The sequence below is a fragment of the Cavia porcellus genome, unplaced genomic scaffold, assembly GCF_034190915.1.
Source record: "Cavia porcellus strain 051 isolate PalLab524CR breed Dunkin Hartley unplaced genomic scaffold, mCavPor4.1 scaffold_25, whole genome shotgun sequence".
NCBI classification, from domain to species: domain Eukaryota; kingdom Metazoa; phylum Chordata; class Mammalia; order Rodentia; family Caviidae; genus Cavia; species Cavia porcellus.
This window is the reverse complement of record NW_026947508.1, coordinates 39,151,264-39,168,520: the sequence shown is the minus strand read 5'-3', so window position 1 is coordinate 39,168,520 and position 17,257 is coordinate 39,151,264. Positions and strand designations below refer to the sequence as shown.

Sequence of the window (17,257 nt, the reverse complement as noted above, 5' to 3'; positions counted from 1 at the left end):
ATCATGGGACTGGTAGTCCATTTATGTTTTAACACCCATTGCTGCAGAGCTTAGAGGACTCGGTGTCCCGAAAAGCTTCTTTGTGGGTAGGTAAACGTACGTATTTTTCCTGGCAAACGTAGGCCGGGCCATCCCTAAGTCTGGCTGGTTCTAAAAAAAGCGGGCGTAGTTTGCTGGCTGATGTTGCCATACCGTGAGATCTTACTTTCTTCCGCCTCCTCCAGGATTTGAACCTAGTGGCAGTGCTAAACACTGACACAAGTTTGGCATGATGGCGCCAGAGTCTCGGCGCCTTTTCCAGTCACTTGATATCCGCATTTGAGGGTATTTTGATTTTTTTCCCTGTTCCCCAAGAATGCCACTCCCTTATCTAGTTGCTGCCAGAGTCACAGTTTTGGCCTGATAGTGCATCTCTGACCCTGGTACTGCATCCTTACTCACCTCCTTTTATTCTAACGTTGTGGTCTTTCCTAGCTGTGCCTCAGGTATACTCTGCTCCGAGAGCAAGGGTAGACGATAAGCCAAGGAGCTAAAACCCTGCCACGGGATATGAGTAGGAATCTGAGCTGGTCAGAGCACCTCGATGCCTTTCTGAAAGCAACTGATGGAAATGTAGCCCGGATGAAGGTGAGGAGGCACAAAGTGGTTGTTTGTAGGTGGGACAACTATTTCTCTTGTAGCAGAGGCTGTATCCCCTGCGGGTTTCCACCATAGATACTGACTGTTCCTTTCTATTCCCCAGCCTTCTCTTTCTGAGATTTGCCTTCTTGCCGTGCCTGTACCATCCACTGTTCCTTCCAGATTCCAATGTTTCCTGAACTCTGTTGCCTCATAGTTCTTTTCTCTTACAGTTCTTTCCCACATAGACCCAGCCCTTGTGCCTTCCTTATTCCCTCATAGGAAACCTGGCTAGAACCTGGGTTTCCTCTTGTCACTTGCCTCCCCAGTTAGGAGCCCAAGCTCAACAGCCTTGTGCTCTAGACACTGTCCCTGTCCAAGAGAGTATGAGCAGGGCTGAAGCCTATAGACCATCATCTCTCCTGGATGAAGTTACAATTTTTCGATCCCAGCTTCAATTTCAGGTTCAGGGGAGGCTTGGAATTGTAGGTTTGTATTTATGGTGTATGTATGAGATGAGATGAGAATACCAGGTCTGGGAAAGCCGGTGGCTCATATGTTTTTTTCTTTTTGGATAGGTACCTGACACACTGAAGCAGGCTGTACAGTGCCTGCTGAAACAGCAGCAGCTGCAGATGTACAAGATCAGTTCCCTGGAAGGTATCAGACCAGTTTTTTCTTTTTTTTCTTTAGATACACAGTTTTGTTTTGATGCTAGGAATTGAACACAGAGCTTTGCATGATAATCATGTCTTTCACTAAACTACACTCTCAGTTCCATACACATGCAGCTTTATATGTGTGTCCACAATTTTGGGAGGAGTCACTGGGGCTTCCTATGTAGTTTAGGCTAGTCTTGACCTCACTATGGAGCCTAAGCTGGCCAGGAACTTTCCAGTGATCCTTTTGCCTTAACTTCCCTGGGATTATGGGTGTGCACTACCACACCCAGCTTGTGCATACAGTTTTTATGCACATCTCTTGTGTTCACATATCTTAATTTGCAAGTAATGTTCTCAGAGGGGCTGACCCTCAGCTTGTCACACTACAGCCTCATTGCTGCAGGGGGCCTCAGAAGGGCAAACCCATCTCCTAGAGCAATGGATGGAGGAGCTGAGAAGGGATCTGTTGGACCTTCAGATCCAGTTGCAGGAGCGGGCCCACAGCAAAGCCTGAATGGAAACAAAAATAGGAGAGTGCACTACTACCATTGTTCTTCATCAGCACCTACAGACCGAGTATGTGATGGGCAAAGCCTTACCTTCTTGAGGCATCTGAACAGCAAACTGGGAGAGTGATGGCCTCCTCACTCTGGGTTTGTTGATTAATTCTAGAATGATACTACTATCACTCATGTAGGTGGCAAATGCTGTGGAAGAAGTCTGAGATTCTGCAGAAGGAACTAAAGTTGCTGAGTAAGTAAAAAATTGAGGATATGTGATTCCTTGCCCACTTTTCTGGAGTGCCTCCCATCAAGTGGTCATAGATCTGCCTGTTTGAGCTACTAAGAAATCTGGTTAGTGTTCTGTCTTGATCTTTGCCTTTCATGAGTGAGTTTAGCCTCTCTAGTCAGCTTGGGAGCTTTCCAACAGTTGGCCCAGGAGGCTATTGTCTCAATTTTCAGCATCAGGCTGGTCACAAGGCAAAGAAGGAAAAGTTGGAGGACAGTCACTTTATATTCTCTCTCATCTGCAGGCCAGCACCAGGACCTACTAGTGAAACATATGGCTGAGGCCCAGCAGTCTCAGGCCTGCAGCTGGAAGGTAGGACCAGGAACAGACATGTCCTTTATATATTTCTTAATAAAGGTACCATCCTTCCTCTTTGTTCTGTAGGAGCCAAGATACCATTTTCCACTCCCATCTCCACCCATTTCTTCACTTTACCTAAAGTTCTTCTTCCCATTTCTTTTGCTCTAAGCCATGAGAAACTGTCCTTGCCCACATGAGGCAAGGACAAGTATGCTGAGTAGGCCAATTATAGGAAGAGAGTCTCTTCCTGTAGAATGAGAGGTTTCATCTTATCTGGGTTCATGGTCTGGCAGATGATGGAGCAGCAGCAAAGTAGCCAGGAAGGCAAGGATCACATCTTAGAGGTTGCCAGAACAAAAGCTTGGGATGCCCTTCAGGAGCCTGCCCAAGGTCAGGAGATGTGGATGCTGGGAAGGTGGAGAGAATTTATCTTTTTTTTTTTCTCTTTTTATCGGTACTGGGGATCGAACTCACGACTGCCTGCTTGCAAGGCAGGTGCTTATGCCACTGAGCTAAATCCCCAGCCCCAAGAGAATTTATCTTACAAAAGTCAAGCACTGGGGCCCAAAGTTCAGCTATTCTAAATTTGGCCAGAAGGGGCTAAAGTGGGTTGTAGCCCATAAAAGCAACATTGAACATTCATGATCTGGGATCACTAAAATACCTCTGTATGTTTAGATGGATCCTGGCTTCAGAAAGGAGGACACTCATGGCTAGGAGGCCCCCTGGACCCATCATTACCATCTTTACCTCTGATTCTGTTCTTTCCAGGTCATTCATGTCTCCCAATCAAACTGCCTCGGGCTACCGCCTTCACTTTGTCTCCATCTTCATCTAGCTCTGAAGTCAGTCTTCCAGATAATAACAGTAGCTGGGAACTTTTAAGAAAACTAAGTAGGGGTAAGATCATGATCCTGGTCCTAGGGAGAGTGAATCTGAATAGTGCTTGGTGCCTGCTGCCTAATGTGTGGCACTGGAGAGATATGTTCCTCTTATCAAACAGACCCAAGACCTAGCTCAGTGTATACCATAGTGCTTGCTGGTTTTTCTCTTCCCTTTTCTTTCCTCTTAGATCTCCAGAGGAGCACCCTTTCTAACCTCAAATGTAGCAGCTCTTGCCTCCATACTCAGAGTGTTAAGCAAGATAACCTATTCCTTCAGGACCTGAAGATGCTCCGGAGTGAGCTGTGAGGAGGATGTGTGAATAGTGGAACAAAGCCTCCCTACAACTTGTTTTTGGGCAGCCTTCCCACTCCTTTGTCCATTTGGAATGTGGTGTCTCGACTGAGACTTTTCACTGTCTACCTATCCCTTTTCTCTAGCTACAATAAAATAGCTAAACTTTCTCTGATGTGTCTTTCTTTCTTTTTGAGACAGGGTCTTGCTGTGTAGGTAAGGCTAGCTTTGAACTGTGTAGCCCAACCTTGCCTTGAACTCATGGTAATCATCCTGCCTCATAAGATGTACTGGGATCACAGGCATGCGCCACTATGTCTGGCTTCCGTGATGTGTTTTCTGAGTGATAATTCACATGAGATAGACTCAGCTATTCCCTTTTTCCCCCCATTAAGTGATTGCTTCCTGTGACTTCTACCTTTTAAATCTGAGACATCTATCGCTGTACCCTGTAAGTACACACAAATGAAGTTGGAAAGGGAGAGAAGTCTCCATTCTGGTGAGTTGAATGAAGTAGGACCCTGCTGTGGGGCAATAGTACTGTGGGACCACAGAGATTTTGTGGTGGACCCTGGAATTGGGCAGTAGATTTCCTTTCTTCATGTCCAACTTCTGCCTCCGGAGGCTTATTCCAGCCTCTCCACACTTCCTCATCCTTAGTAGCCCAACCTGTTTTTTTTTTTTTTTTTTTTAACCTAATGTGTTTATTACAGTATAGGAACTAATAAAGGTACGTAGTACAAAAACTGTAAACTTGGAAGGTTTTGTTGAGGGGCTGGGGATTTAGCTCAGTGGCATAAGCGCCTGCCTTGCAAGCAGGCAGTCGTGAGTTTGATCCCTGGTACCGATAAAAAGGAAAAAGACAAAAAAAAAAAAAAGGAAGGTTTTGTATGGTGCACATAATGTGATGACACTTCACCTCTATATAGTCTCACATCTCACACTCTGGTGCAGTTTATTCCCCCATGTACACTCCCGAATGACAAGCATCACAGATGAATATTTCAACCTGTGTTTCTTTTTTTTTTGGTGGGGGGAGGGTACTGAGAATCAAACTCAGGACCTTGTGCTTGCCAGGAAGGCTCTGTGCCACTGAGCTGTATTCTGGGCCCTAACTCTATGTTTTTTTTTTTTTTTTGTCTTTTTCCTTTTTATCAGTACCAGGGATCGAACTCACGACTGCCTACTTGCAAGGCAGGTGCTTATGCCGCTAAGCTAAATCCCCAGCCCTTAAGTCTGTGTTTCCATAGCAGCCCTTCCCTGGTCTCAGGTCTCTGACTTGAATCTAATAGTTATCAGAAATTTTTTTTTTTTTTTTGGTCTTTTTCCTTTTTATCGGTACCAGGGATCGAACTCATGACTGCGCACTTGCAAGGCAGGCACTTACGCCGCTGAGCTAAACCCCCAATCCCCTATCAGAAATTTTTGACTTTGACCTTCAATAAATATAGATGTACATATTTACCACTAAAGCAATAACTTCATGATTCAGTATTTATTAGGAGTCATGTACCTTGTTACTTTTATTTTCTTTTTAGATGCTGAGGATTAAACCCAGAGTCCTGTTCATGTTAGGCATGCATTATGCCACTGAGCTATATCCCTGTCTATTTCTATTATATTTCATTTAAAAAATGCTTGTAGCTAATGATTTTGACTCTGTGGAAAATATATTTTCCTAGCTATAGATAGCTTTATTTCTCCTTAGCTGGTCTTTGTGTTCTAGATACGCCACCCAAAGTTTCTTAAGAAGCATTAGGAAAAAAAAAAAAAAGAAGCATTAGGAATACATTTAGTAGTAAGGCCCTTTCCCACTGCTAAATGTAGGCAAAAGATAAGTGGAGAGCAGCCCTGGTATGTGTTTGCCCTGAGCTAAGATGTGTAGTGGGCTGTGGAGATGTCCCTACAGTGATTCAAATCCCACAGACTCAGTTAAAAAAGAAAAAAACTTGCCATCAACTCTTATTTTCTTGCTAAATCATGTACAAGGAACTGCTGTCTTTCACATTTTTTTGCTGGCCAAATGATTTATCCGTCATGGTAGCATTTTAAGACTGATTTTTCTTATTTATCAACTGCTTTGCATCAAGTTATGTGGGAGATAGGTTTGCAGGGGTGTGAGATCCTTCCCAACAGAAATATTAAACAGCAATGTGAATATTTTTTTTATTTTGTTGGCACATTTTATTTTAAAGACCATAAAACCCAACAAAACAAACCAGAATAAAGCCAATCAACACAAAGTAGTGAGATTGGTACAGAACTTGGAAGCAGGATAATAGAAAATCAACAATGACTCCCATTTTTCTTATCTTTACAATAGTTGTCTAATCCATCAGACATAGCAAAATCAAACCAAATAAAACAAAACTAATAAAAACAGAACATTGAATAAAGCAAAACAATAAATCAGAACAAAACAAAACAGGACAATATTGGTTTCAAAAACAAGATAGAAGAAAATCTCCCATATTTGCCACAGTGCATACTGTTACCTTCCTAATAGGTGCTCAGACCATCGGCCCCAGGAATGGAAAGTCAACCAAACAATAACAAGCATTCAGTTGCTTTTTGTACCTCAGTTGCTGTCAACTTATCCTGTCTGAACCAGCTGGTTGCTTACCCAGGGTGGAGGGTGGGTGGGGGAATGTTCTTCATTTGCAGCCTGTGCCAGGTGGGTACATGGAAATGGAAGATGCTTTCTGGCTTCTGTCTTTCTGGGCTCTGCATGGCTTGCTTGTGTGGCTTACTGAAGGAGTTAAATTGGTTTCTTCTTGATGGGTTTGTTGTCACATTTTAACTATACATAAGGATAACATTCATCATAAGGAATTTGTTCTTGTACATGATATACCTCTCTCTCTGTCTGTTTTTTGAGGCAGGGTTTCACTGTGTGGTTCAGGTTGGCCTTGAACTCACTTTGTAGCCCAAACTGACCTCCAATTCAAGGCCATCCTCCTGCTTCAGCCTCCTGAATGATGAGATTACAGGTGTGCACCACCATGTCCTGGATACCTCTGTTCTGTTTTTTTCCCCCATTTCTCTCCCTCTCTTTCAACTCCTTATTTACAAAACTCTTTACTTACAATTTATTTACAAAAGCTTAGTTTGCATTTTTTAATCCCTTCTGTTTTCTTTTTTCCTTTACTTCCTTTTCTGTAACAGTAGTATTTGAACTGTCACCAGGTGGCAGCACATGATTTGTTGCCTAAGAATTAGACCGAAAATGCTCTAGACCAAAGAACTGGATTGTGATATTTTTTCCTTTCAAAGGTTTTGTGAGCGATCAATTAATCTTCCTAAAGCAGTGCTCTGCTGAGATTATGCTCCTTTAACAGGATAGCATTTACAAAAAATAGATTTTAAAAAAGGATAGCATTTACAAAAAAATAGCTCTCAGCATAAAAAAAAAAAAGAGAAATTTGGCATATAAGCCACATTCAGCCTCTTTATTTTCTTTTTTCTTTTTTTATTCTCTCTCTTTTTTTTTTTTTTATCGGTACCGGGTATTGAACTCTCAATCACCTGCTTGCAAGGTAGGTGCTTATGCCGCTGAGCTAAATCCCCCACCCCTATTTTATTTTTTCTTTTTGAGACAGGGTCTCGTTATGCACTTCAGGCTGGCGTTAAGCTCACTTTGTAGCCCAGGTTGGTCTCAAAACTCGCAGTGATCCTTCTGCCTCGGCCTCCCGAGTGCTGAGATTATAGGCGTGAGCCACCACACCTGCCTTTTATTTTTTTTAAACTACATATCTTTCTTTAACTTCATTGCCACCAGGATCATCAGTAATCTGATTATTTAAATCCCACTAATCTGTCAAGAGCTCCCTCTTCCAGGAGAGGACTCTAAAGATGTCTGAAAGGAAGTGCCTATTCTCCATTGTCTTTGCTCTTGCTCACTTGTTGGAGCTCCTGGGACCCAGGCAGATGGAAGGTATGAGGAAATAGGTAATTTTTTTTTTTTAAAGACGGTCTTAGCTTTGTAGTTTAGGCTAACCTTGAAATCATGGCAATCCTTCTGTCTCAGCCTTCTAGGTGCTGGGATTACAGATATGCACCACCACAGCCAGCTGTACCTGTTTAACAGTTGTGCAGAATTCTTGTTTTTCTCACACACCTCTTCCAAAAACGTGTTCTCAGGCCAGTTGAGTGTTATTTCTTAAGTCTTAACGGAGCCCAGTCTTTTAGTCTGCAAGAATGTTTACCTCATGATTCTGTTTGTCTCCGTGGGCATGCCAGGATATTGCATTCACATTAATTCTTTTCTTTTCTACTTATTTTTTATATTTACTTACTTTTTTTTTTTTAAAAGACGAGGCTTTATAGTCCAGGCTGCCTTTGAAATCTCAATGTGGGGACTGCAGGCATGTGCCACCATCCCTGGATGGTTTTTCCTTTCTCAGCTATAATTTAACCAACCCAAAAACCGCGTCAATCTACCCCCTTTTAAATGGACTTTATCAATTACCAATCGTTATATCTTTGACACTTTGATTGGTCCATCCTGGGTTGCTGTTTCGCCCTCTGAGAAGCTCCTGTATTTATTTGGGTTTTCCTCAATAGCTGTCTCTGCTCGCGGGTTCTTCCTTTTAGATACACTGCCTCTTCTGTTTTTACCTCTACTTTCTTCTCATTGGTTCCCTTCCTCCTCAAAGAGTTGGCGCCTAGGGCTGTTGATTGGCTTCTCCGTATGCCCATTGTGCCCACCCCCATACCACGTGGCATTCCTAGCGCTAATTGGGTAATTCCACTAGTTCGTTTACCAAAGATCAACGTTTGATTGGCTTGTCTGAGGGAGGGCCTAAAAGGAGGTGTGGCCACATCCCCTCGCTCTCCAGCCCAGGCTTTAGCAGCTCTCGGCCGGGAGCCCCAGAGGAGCTTCTTGCTGCCCTGTAGGTCTCGCCGGCTGGTTAGTCTTCCGGGCCCCGCCAAACAAGTGCGGGGGGAACAGCCCCGACTGCTGGGTCATGGCAGCGGTCTCCTCGTCCTCGGCCGCTGCTAGCCCCGCCAGCTCGCTGGCTTGCGCGCGAGGGACACCCACTGCCTCTGCCGGCTGAGAAGCCGCCGTCTCTCGGAGCCGCACGGGCTACTATGCTCACTCTGGGCTGCAGCCTCCCGCGCCCGCGCTCGCTCCAGCCCGCGCAGGCTCCGCTTTGGCCGCTCGGAGCCTCTTTAGGTAACGTCGGGGCGCGGGGCGCGAACTCGGGCGTTGCGGTGCCGCACCTCCTTGGCCAGGCCAGGGTGCTGGGGTCAGGGCTGGTGGCGCGGCGTAGGAGACACTCCCCACCTCGACCCTTCCCCAGCTGCTTCCCTCGGGCCCCTCTTCGGCCCCGCCTTGTCCCCTTCGGACCGGGAGCAGTCCAAAGTCTGCGCGGGTCTGCGACCTTCCTTACCTAGGAAATCCTCCGCCACCCGGGGAAGTGCGTCGGAGCCTCCAACCCCCGCCAAGCGCCCCCCCAGACCCAGCTCCCGCTCCCTCAGGCGGGGGCTCCTCACCTGGCTTTGGCGCTCCTTCTTTGACTGCCCACCCCACCCTCAGGGAGCCTCCGTCAGCAACTCAGTTCCTGTCCCCTTCTCTTGGGAGACTGACCGAAGCCACTCCTCCGAGTTAGCCAGAGACGAAACCCAGGGTTGTCCAGTTGAAAAACTTTTCCATGTGTACCTCTGAGAAAAACCTGCTAGAGTGTGGACTTCTTCACCCTGCAGGCAGGTCAGGTCGGTAAGCGGGGGCTCGGTGTGATGCTATCGGGGAGAATAATGGGGAGCAAGACTGGAGAGTGAAGGCGCGGGCCCAAGGCCCAGGCAGGGAGGAAACAGGTGCGGATGTGGAGAGTGGTAGTGGGAAAGGGACAGACAAACAGCACGCGATTCCAAGAGGCTTCGGATTAGAATTGACAGGGTTTTTAAAAAACTGTTTTGGGGAGCGATTTGTGACTTGGCTTATGCTATAAATTGGTAGTCTTAACGGAAAGAGAATATAAATGTATGGGGTAATTTTGAGGAAAGGTAATGAACTTGATTTTTAGCAACTTAATTTTGAGGTTTTAGTTTTTGTTTTTTAAAGATTATTATTGGGTAGCTGGAAATTTGGTTCTGAAAATTGGGAGAAAGGTTATAAATTTGAGTTGAGGGAATATACAGGGGATATTTAAAACCTTAATGTGGGATGGTAATACTGAAAGAAGAGAAGAAAAGGGCCAGGGACCAGAAGGACCATCATTGTTTGAAGGATAACAGATACCAAAAAAGAGGACTTAGAGGAATGGGACATGAGCTAGAACAGAATGGCATTATTACAGAAGCCAAAGCAAGAAAGAATATCAAGAAGGGAAGGGAGCCAGACGTGGTGGCGCAGGCTTGTAACTCCAGATACTTGGGAGGTTGAGGCTGGAGGATTGCAAGTTTGAGGTCAGGCTAGGCGATTTAGCAAGGCCTGATTTCAAAAGGAGCTGGGGAGTTGGGGGTGTAACTCCATGGCAGAGTTACATTTGCAAGGCCCTGTGTTCAGTCCCCAGTACTGAAACAAAAAGGGAGGACTGGTTAGACAATGACTGTTAAAACCAGGCCGGCGTGGTGGTACACACCTGTAATCTCAGCACTTGGGAAGCTGAGGCAGGAGGATCACTGAGAGTTTAAGACCAACCTGGGCTACAAAGTGAGCTTTGAGAGAGCCTGAACTGTGTAGTGAGACTCTGTCTCTCTCAATCTCTCTCTCTCTCTCTCTCTCTCTCTCTCACACACACACACACACACACAGGACTGTCAGTGTCAAGTGGTTCAGAGGTCAACTACAAGGAGATCAGAAAAAAGCTCATGAATTTATTTATTTTTGGTACCAGGGATCGAACTTATGACCTTATGCTTACAATCCCTGGCCCAAAAGCTATTGAATTTAGCAGTTAGGAAGTTATTTCCCTTGAAGGGCAGTTGTGACAGTGTAGTGATGGCAGTGATCACAGTAGTTATATTTTGGATTGAGGTGTAAATGGGAGGCAGCAGAGTGGTTGTGAAGGAGAGGTGGTAATAATGCAGCTTGTCTGTGTTGAGACTATACTGCGTGACTAGTACCAGAAAGATGCAGGTGTTAGGTGTCTTAGGTGTCGTTATCCCTCTTGTACACAGTTGGAGAGACTGGGGTGAGAGGTGTATCTCAGTGGCAGAATACTTGCCTGGTATCTTTGAGCCTTTAGGTTTGGTCCCATGCACTATAAAAATAAAATAAGTTTGGGAAGACTGTAAGCAAGGATTTGAACAAAATCTGACTAATTCTATAACCTGTGTTCTTTCCAATATCACACATATGTGTTTTTCTTTTTTTTTCATACGGGTGAATCAACTTGTAAGTTGATTAGTTGGTTTATCTAGGAAATATGTTGGTCATTTCTTTTACACTAGAGGGATAGAATACATGGATAATAATGAGGAGCTAGGGGGAAAAACGTGAGGGAATTTGAGAGATGACTTTATTTTGATGTTACCAGTTATCTGTGGAAAAAATCAATTATCTCTGGCAATTAAAGGAATGATGGTGAGTGTCTGACTGGAATATTATGGTCATGGAAATCTTTAGTGGAAAATGAAAAGGAAATAGATTAAGGATTTTAAAGATTGCTGAGGCCTAGTTAGTTAGAAATACTTTGTTTATAATGAGGCCCAGTAGCATGGATTTTACTTTCTCCAACAGCCTAAAAACAGGAGGACAAAAGAGATGATTGAGTTGATCCAGAACTGAAGTTTGCAGAAAACAATAAAATAGAGAACATCTTTATACTGATAGTGATAGTGTGGGAGATAGCATTGGTTCTGAGGGTCTTAACTGGGAATGAGAAATAAAAGCTGCAGGGAGGCTGGTATACTTAGAGAATAAGGAGATAATCAGAAAGGTGTTGAAAGACCAGAATTCATAAGAAAATTCATAATTGGAAAGTTCAGTATTTCAAACTAGACAAAAAAAGTTAGGCTGGAGCCAGGCATTGCAGAACATGTCTATAATCCCAGCACTAGTAAGGTAGGAGGATTACTACCAGCTTGAAACTAACTTGGGCTACAAAATGAGTTCAAAGCCAGCTTGAACTGCATAGTGAAACCTGTCTCAAAAAAACAAAATAGAAAAACCACCCCCCAAAACCCCAAAACTATCTTAGTGTTGTTGAAAGGGAATGAAAGTGTAGGTTATTGTAATGGGAAGTTAAGAGGCTATGTTGAATGTATCATCAGTGTGGATGTCATACTTATCCAGGGTGGTAGCAGGAGCGATGTTTAGTCCTATAGATCAGCCTGCTTATCAAGAGGGGCCTATCATTGTGTTGGTGGAAGTTCCTTGGCACTTGTCGGGAAGTCATTCACTGGATAGTATGGATGTTGTATGTGAATAAACAGTGAGATTCTCAGATACATGCTGTCTTGGATATATGATGTGTTATTCTCTTATACAGATATATATTTAGGATGATTTTGTAAACACACATCCTTGGTGATTTGGAATATTCTGTGGTAAAATGTATATATGCAGGCTAAGGACTCTCCACCCCTGTGATCTCCAATAACTTTTTTTTTCTTTTTTTGAGACAGAGTCTAACTATGCAGTTCAGGCTGGCCTTGAACTAGAAGCAATCCTCCTATCTCTTAGTCCCAAGTGCTGGGATTACAGGTGTGTGCTACCATGCCCAGCTTCCAATAACTTTTTGTAAAGATTTTTTTTGTGGGCAGTGAACCCAGGACCTTGAGCATGCTTAGCAAGTGCTCATGACTGTACTATACCTCCCACCCAATACTACAGTTCTATTAAATTTTTTTTGTTTGTTTGTTTGTTTTTGTTTTTGGTACCAAGGATCAAACTCATGACCTCACGCTTGCCAAGCAGGCGCATCCACCACTGAGCTAAATCCCAGCTCCTATTAAATTGTTAAAATTCTGTTTTGGTTTTGTTGTTGTTGTTGTTGTTGTTTTTGTTTTTTTGGTTCTTCGAAACAGAGTCTTGCTAAGTAGTTCAGGTGGCCTTGAACTCACAGTGGTCCTTCTGCCTCAGCCTCCCAAATATTGAGATTACAAGTGAGTACTGGGATTATAAGCATGCACCTCTAGACCTGGATTGTGATAATTCTTTTTTTTTGTCTTTTTGAGACAGGGTCTCGCTATGTAGTTCAGGCTGGCCTTAAGCTCACTTGGTACCCCAGGCTGGTCTTGAACTCCCAACCATTCTCCTGCCTCAGCCTCCCGAGAGCTAGGATTACAGGCGTGAGCCACCACGCCTGTCTTGGATTGTGATAATTCTTAAACCTCCTATTCCTTAACATTCCAGAAATGTAGTATATTTAAAGGAAAAATACTGGAAAAATACTACAAATACTCCTATTTGTAGTCAAACTTGTTATTAATTGCATGATTATAGATAAATTACTTTTTGTAGGTTTTTTATTTTAGGATTTTTTTGGTAGTGCTACTGATGGATTTTTTTTTTCTTGGTACTGGGGATAGAACCCATACCAGGCAGGTGCTTACACCACTAAGCTAAATCTCCCCATGTAAAATATTTATATATAACATTTACATATTTATACATTTTTATATTAACAGTAGACAGTATGTCCTGCATCTGCCCCTTCTCAACTGCTTTTATTCTTTGTGCCATGGATATAATCAAGTCTTCCTGTGTGGTAGGCAAGGGTTTTGCTACTTTCAGCTCAGCTGTATCCCCAAGCCTGTCTTTAGTTTCTCTTGACAAGTGCTTATAAATGTGAATATATAATCTTTTTTTTTTTTCAAATGTGAATATATAATCTTTTTCTCACTTTCCTTGCAAAAGTCTGTGGTCTCTACTGTGACTATCTCCACCTTATCAGCTGTGCCTTTTCATTTAATATATTTTGGAGCTCTTTCCGGATCACTACATAGACAGCTTCCTCGTTCTTGGTTTTTTTTTTTTTCCTCTTTAAAAAGTACTTGCCTAATATTCTCTAGAATTTCATTGAATGGTGTATCATAATTTATTTAACTAGTTCCTTATTATAGATATTTATGTTGCTTCAGTTTTGTGTGTGTGTGTGTGTGTGTGTTTTGTTTGTTTCTTTTTTCTTTTTTTTTTTTTTTTTTGAGACAAGGTGTTGCTCTGTAGCCCAGGCTGGCTTTGAACTCACAGTGATCCTTTTGCCTTAGCCTCCATAGGCTGGCATTACAGGCATGTACCACTCTGCCCAGTATGTTGGTTCCATCTTTTATAAGGGAACTTTTTAAAAATTAGTTCTTATTAGTAATATAGAATAATGAGATTTGTATTGATATATTGGTACGTGCATGTAACATATTTTGAGTATTTTAATTCCCATTACTTTTCCCTCTCTTTCCTCCCTACTCCTCCAACCTCTCCCTCATCTCTAAAAGTTTACCTTGTAGTTTACTGTCATCTTTTTTTATTTTTAAAGATTGCTCACATAAGAGAAAACATAGAATATTTAACTTTCTGAGTCAGATTTATTTCACATAACATGATGCCTTCCAATTCCACACATTTTCCTGCAAATGATCTGATTTTGTTCTTCATGACTGAATGATAGTCTATTGGCTTTTATGGGACTATAGATCATATTTTCTACCCTCATCTGTTCACAGGCATCTAGGCTGTTTGCACAGCTTAGCTATTGTGAATTGTGCCACAGTAAACACGGGTATCCATATATCATTCTAGTGTCCTGTCTTTAATTCTTTTGGGATCATGCCAAGGAGTGTTACACTGAGATCAAATAGCCAGCCTGCCTCCCTTCCTCCCTCTCACCTTCCTTTCTCTTTCTCTCTCTCTCTTTTTGCAGTGCTGACTAATAAATCTTAAAATTATTTTTTCAGTTTTAGATAGGGTCTTCTAAATCATTAAATTGCCCAGGCTGGGCTTAAACTTTTGATCCTCCTGCTTCAGCCTCCCAGAGTGCTGGGATTATAGGAATGTGTTACCATGTCTTACTCCAATGGTACTTCTATTTTTAGGTTTGGGTTTTTTTGTTTTTTTTAGATAAGGTCTTGCTATGCAGTTCAGGCTGGCCTTGAATTCACTGTGTAGCTCAGGCTCACTTCAAACTCACTGTTGATCCTCTTGCCTTAGTTGCTTTGAGTACTGGGATTACAGGTATATGCTGTTCTACCTGGTTTAAGAGTGTACCTTTTAATTTTTATTTATTTATTTTTATCGGTACCGGGGTTCGAACTGAGGACCATGCACTTGCAAGGCAGGCACTTATGCCACTGAGCTTAAATCCCCAGCCCCTAGAGTGCACATTTTAAAATATAGTATAGCACTCTTTTTGAGAGCAATGTTTCAATAATACAAGAAATGCCGTAAAGAAGACTTTTGAACACGTTATTTTACATTTGTGCAAGGAAATTTATAGGATAAATTCACAGAAGTTGAAGTATGTGTGCATTTATCACTATGAAATATATTGCTAAAATTGCCTTCCTTAGGGTTGTTCTGATATGAGTGCCTATTTACATACTAACATTGGCTATATTATAACAAATGTTTATATAGTGTGTACTATGTGCCATGGGTACTAAATAATTTATGTATATTATCTCATTTAACCTTTGTAAAATCCTTTTTTTTTGGTCTTTTTCCTTTTTATCGGTACCGGGGATCGAAGTAAAATCCTTTTGAAGTAGGTACCACTATTATCTCTGTTTTTCAGGTAAATACATTAAGCACTAAAGAATTTAAGTGACTTGCCCAAATTGCACAGCTACTGCATGGCAGAAATTAAAATACTGGCTGCAGGATCTGTGTTGTTAGTATTATGTTTTGCTGCTATCAAACTTGAATTTTTAGGGGCTGGGGATTTAGCTCAGGGGCATAAGCGCCTGCCTTGCAAGCGCATGGTCTGAGTTCGATCCCCAGTACCGATTAAAAAAAAAAAGACAAAAACAAACTTGAATTTTTGCTAATCTGATAGATGATATCTCAGAGTAGCTTTATATATGATTGTTCCTCTTTCCTTTTTTGTAAACTACCTGTTTAAATTCTTTACCTCCTTTTCTGTTGTTAATCACTTCCTACTGATTGCTACAACTCGGTGTAAAAAGTGAAATAGTTTGGAAACAAATCTTTTTTATTGGTCCTGGGGATTGAACTCAGGACCTTGTGCTTGGCAGGCAGTTGCTTTGCAGCTGAGCTAAATTCCTGGCAACTAAAAAGTGAAATATTTTGTCTGCTATGTTTTATAAGTTTTTCTCTCTCTACTCCTTTTGGTGCTTGAGGAGGGAAAATAGGGCCTCTTGCAGATTAATCACACAGACTTCCACTGAACTGTGCCTCTAACCTCATTTGGTATTTGCCTGCTGACTTTTTATTTTATCCCCCCCCCCCAGCTGTTTTATTCCTTTTTATGAAGACAAACTTTGCAGTGTATTCTTTCATGGCTTTTGGATTTTGAGTTTTCATTAGAAAGGCTGTCCAGGTTTCAACTCTTAGTTTCTTTTACTTATTACTTATTCATTTTCTTTTTTGATGCCAGGGCCTTTTGTATGCTGGGCAAACTGTCTACCACTGAGTTACATCCCCAGCTCTCAGTCCTTAGGTTTTTTTTTTTTTTTGTCTTTTTGAGACGGGGTCTCCTTATGCAGTTCAGGCTGGCCTTGAGCTCGCTTTGTAGCCCAGGCTAGCCTCAAACTCGCAATGATCCTCCCACCTCAGCCTCCGGAGTGCTGGGATTACAGGCGTGAGCCACCACGCCCAGCTCAGTCCTTAGCTTCTTAATCTATCCAGTGGAAATAAGAAAGCAGAATTTATTGTGAAGGTCAAAGTGCTTTGTGAACTGTAAACTGTAAATCATTATACAGATGAAATATGGTGTTATTTATTAATTTGTCTTCCAAACAAGTTATATAGCACCTCTCTTTCTCTGCATTAAATAGAACAGAGTGATAACAATTTTTTTTCTGTGATATGAAAAACTAGCATGATGTTGATCTTATGGTTTAGGTTTCTGTTGGACTATTTGCATGGGATCTTTTTCAAATGATTTTCACAACAGTTCTACCATGGAAATCCTGAAATATTTTTGTATATTTTAGTCTTATTGTTCCTTGTATTAGAATCTGACTAAAGTTCTCAGTTGTTTTGCACTCACATTAGCTATGGTTCACAAATTTGAACACTGTTTACTTTGGGTACTAATCCTACTGATTTGTAGGACTTTATAATCTGGGAAGACTAAAAGAAAGTTACGTGATTATCAAAGAATTGCATATTCATTAAGAAAGAATTAGGAAAGTAGAGTAGATTTCTAGGGAGAAAATAAAACATTTTTGTAACCTGCCCAAGAATCAACGAATTAATAATGAATGCTAACACTTTGGACTGTACCCTCTCAGAATTCTTGCTCTGTGGATGTCTATATTGTCAAATCCAACTTCTAGGCTTTGGCATAGTGCCTGGCCCCTAGAGTGTGCTGAATAAATATTGGTTACTGAGTGAATAAGCTAATGATTTTTTTGTTTTTATATAGGAAATGTGGAATCTTAATTCCTATTTTTTCTCCCTGTAAATTTTGATGAATATCACAGTATTGAAATCTATATGCCATAATTCATCTGAAGGTGAGCAAGTTCAAGACCAAGCCCTTATGGAGCTCATAGTCCAATGGTAGAGATAAGCAATAATTAAATGCTATTTGATAATATAACTGAGATTCATGCAGGGGATTATCAAAAGAACAAAAAGGATTGAT

At 42.0% G+C, this 17,257-nt stretch overlaps 2 protein-coding genes across 5 annotated transcripts in view; both read left to right on the top strand.

The window, feature by feature from the left end:
- Positions 1–108: 108 nt before the first annotated feature.
- On the top strand, positions 109–3,715 carry Ccdc163 (CCDC163 homolog). Its single transcript, XM_063236376.1, is given in 7 exon segments — positions 109–324; positions 475–627; positions 1,197–1,278; positions 1,670–1,856; positions 1,978–2,033; positions 2,314–2,381; positions 3,442–3,715. Coding segments are annotated over 6 exon segments (567 nt in total). The 5' UTR covers positions 109–324; positions 475–549; the 3' UTR covers positions 3,538–3,715.
- Positions 3,716–8,362: 4,647 nt separating this feature from the next.
- Tesk2 (testis associated actin remodelling kinase 2) overlaps positions 8,363–17,257 on the top strand; it is a 131,482-nt gene continuing 122,587 nt past the window's right edge. For 3 of the 4 annotated variants that reach the window (XM_063236371.1, XM_005000211.4, XM_003462498.5), the window contains exon 1: positions 8,363–8,721. The gene's annotated coding sequence lies outside the window, so the exon portion shown is untranslated. Of the gene's footprint in view, positions 8,722–8,861; positions 9,261–17,257 lie in introns of those variants that run through there. The other variant, XM_063236370.1, reaches the window with a different exon arrangement.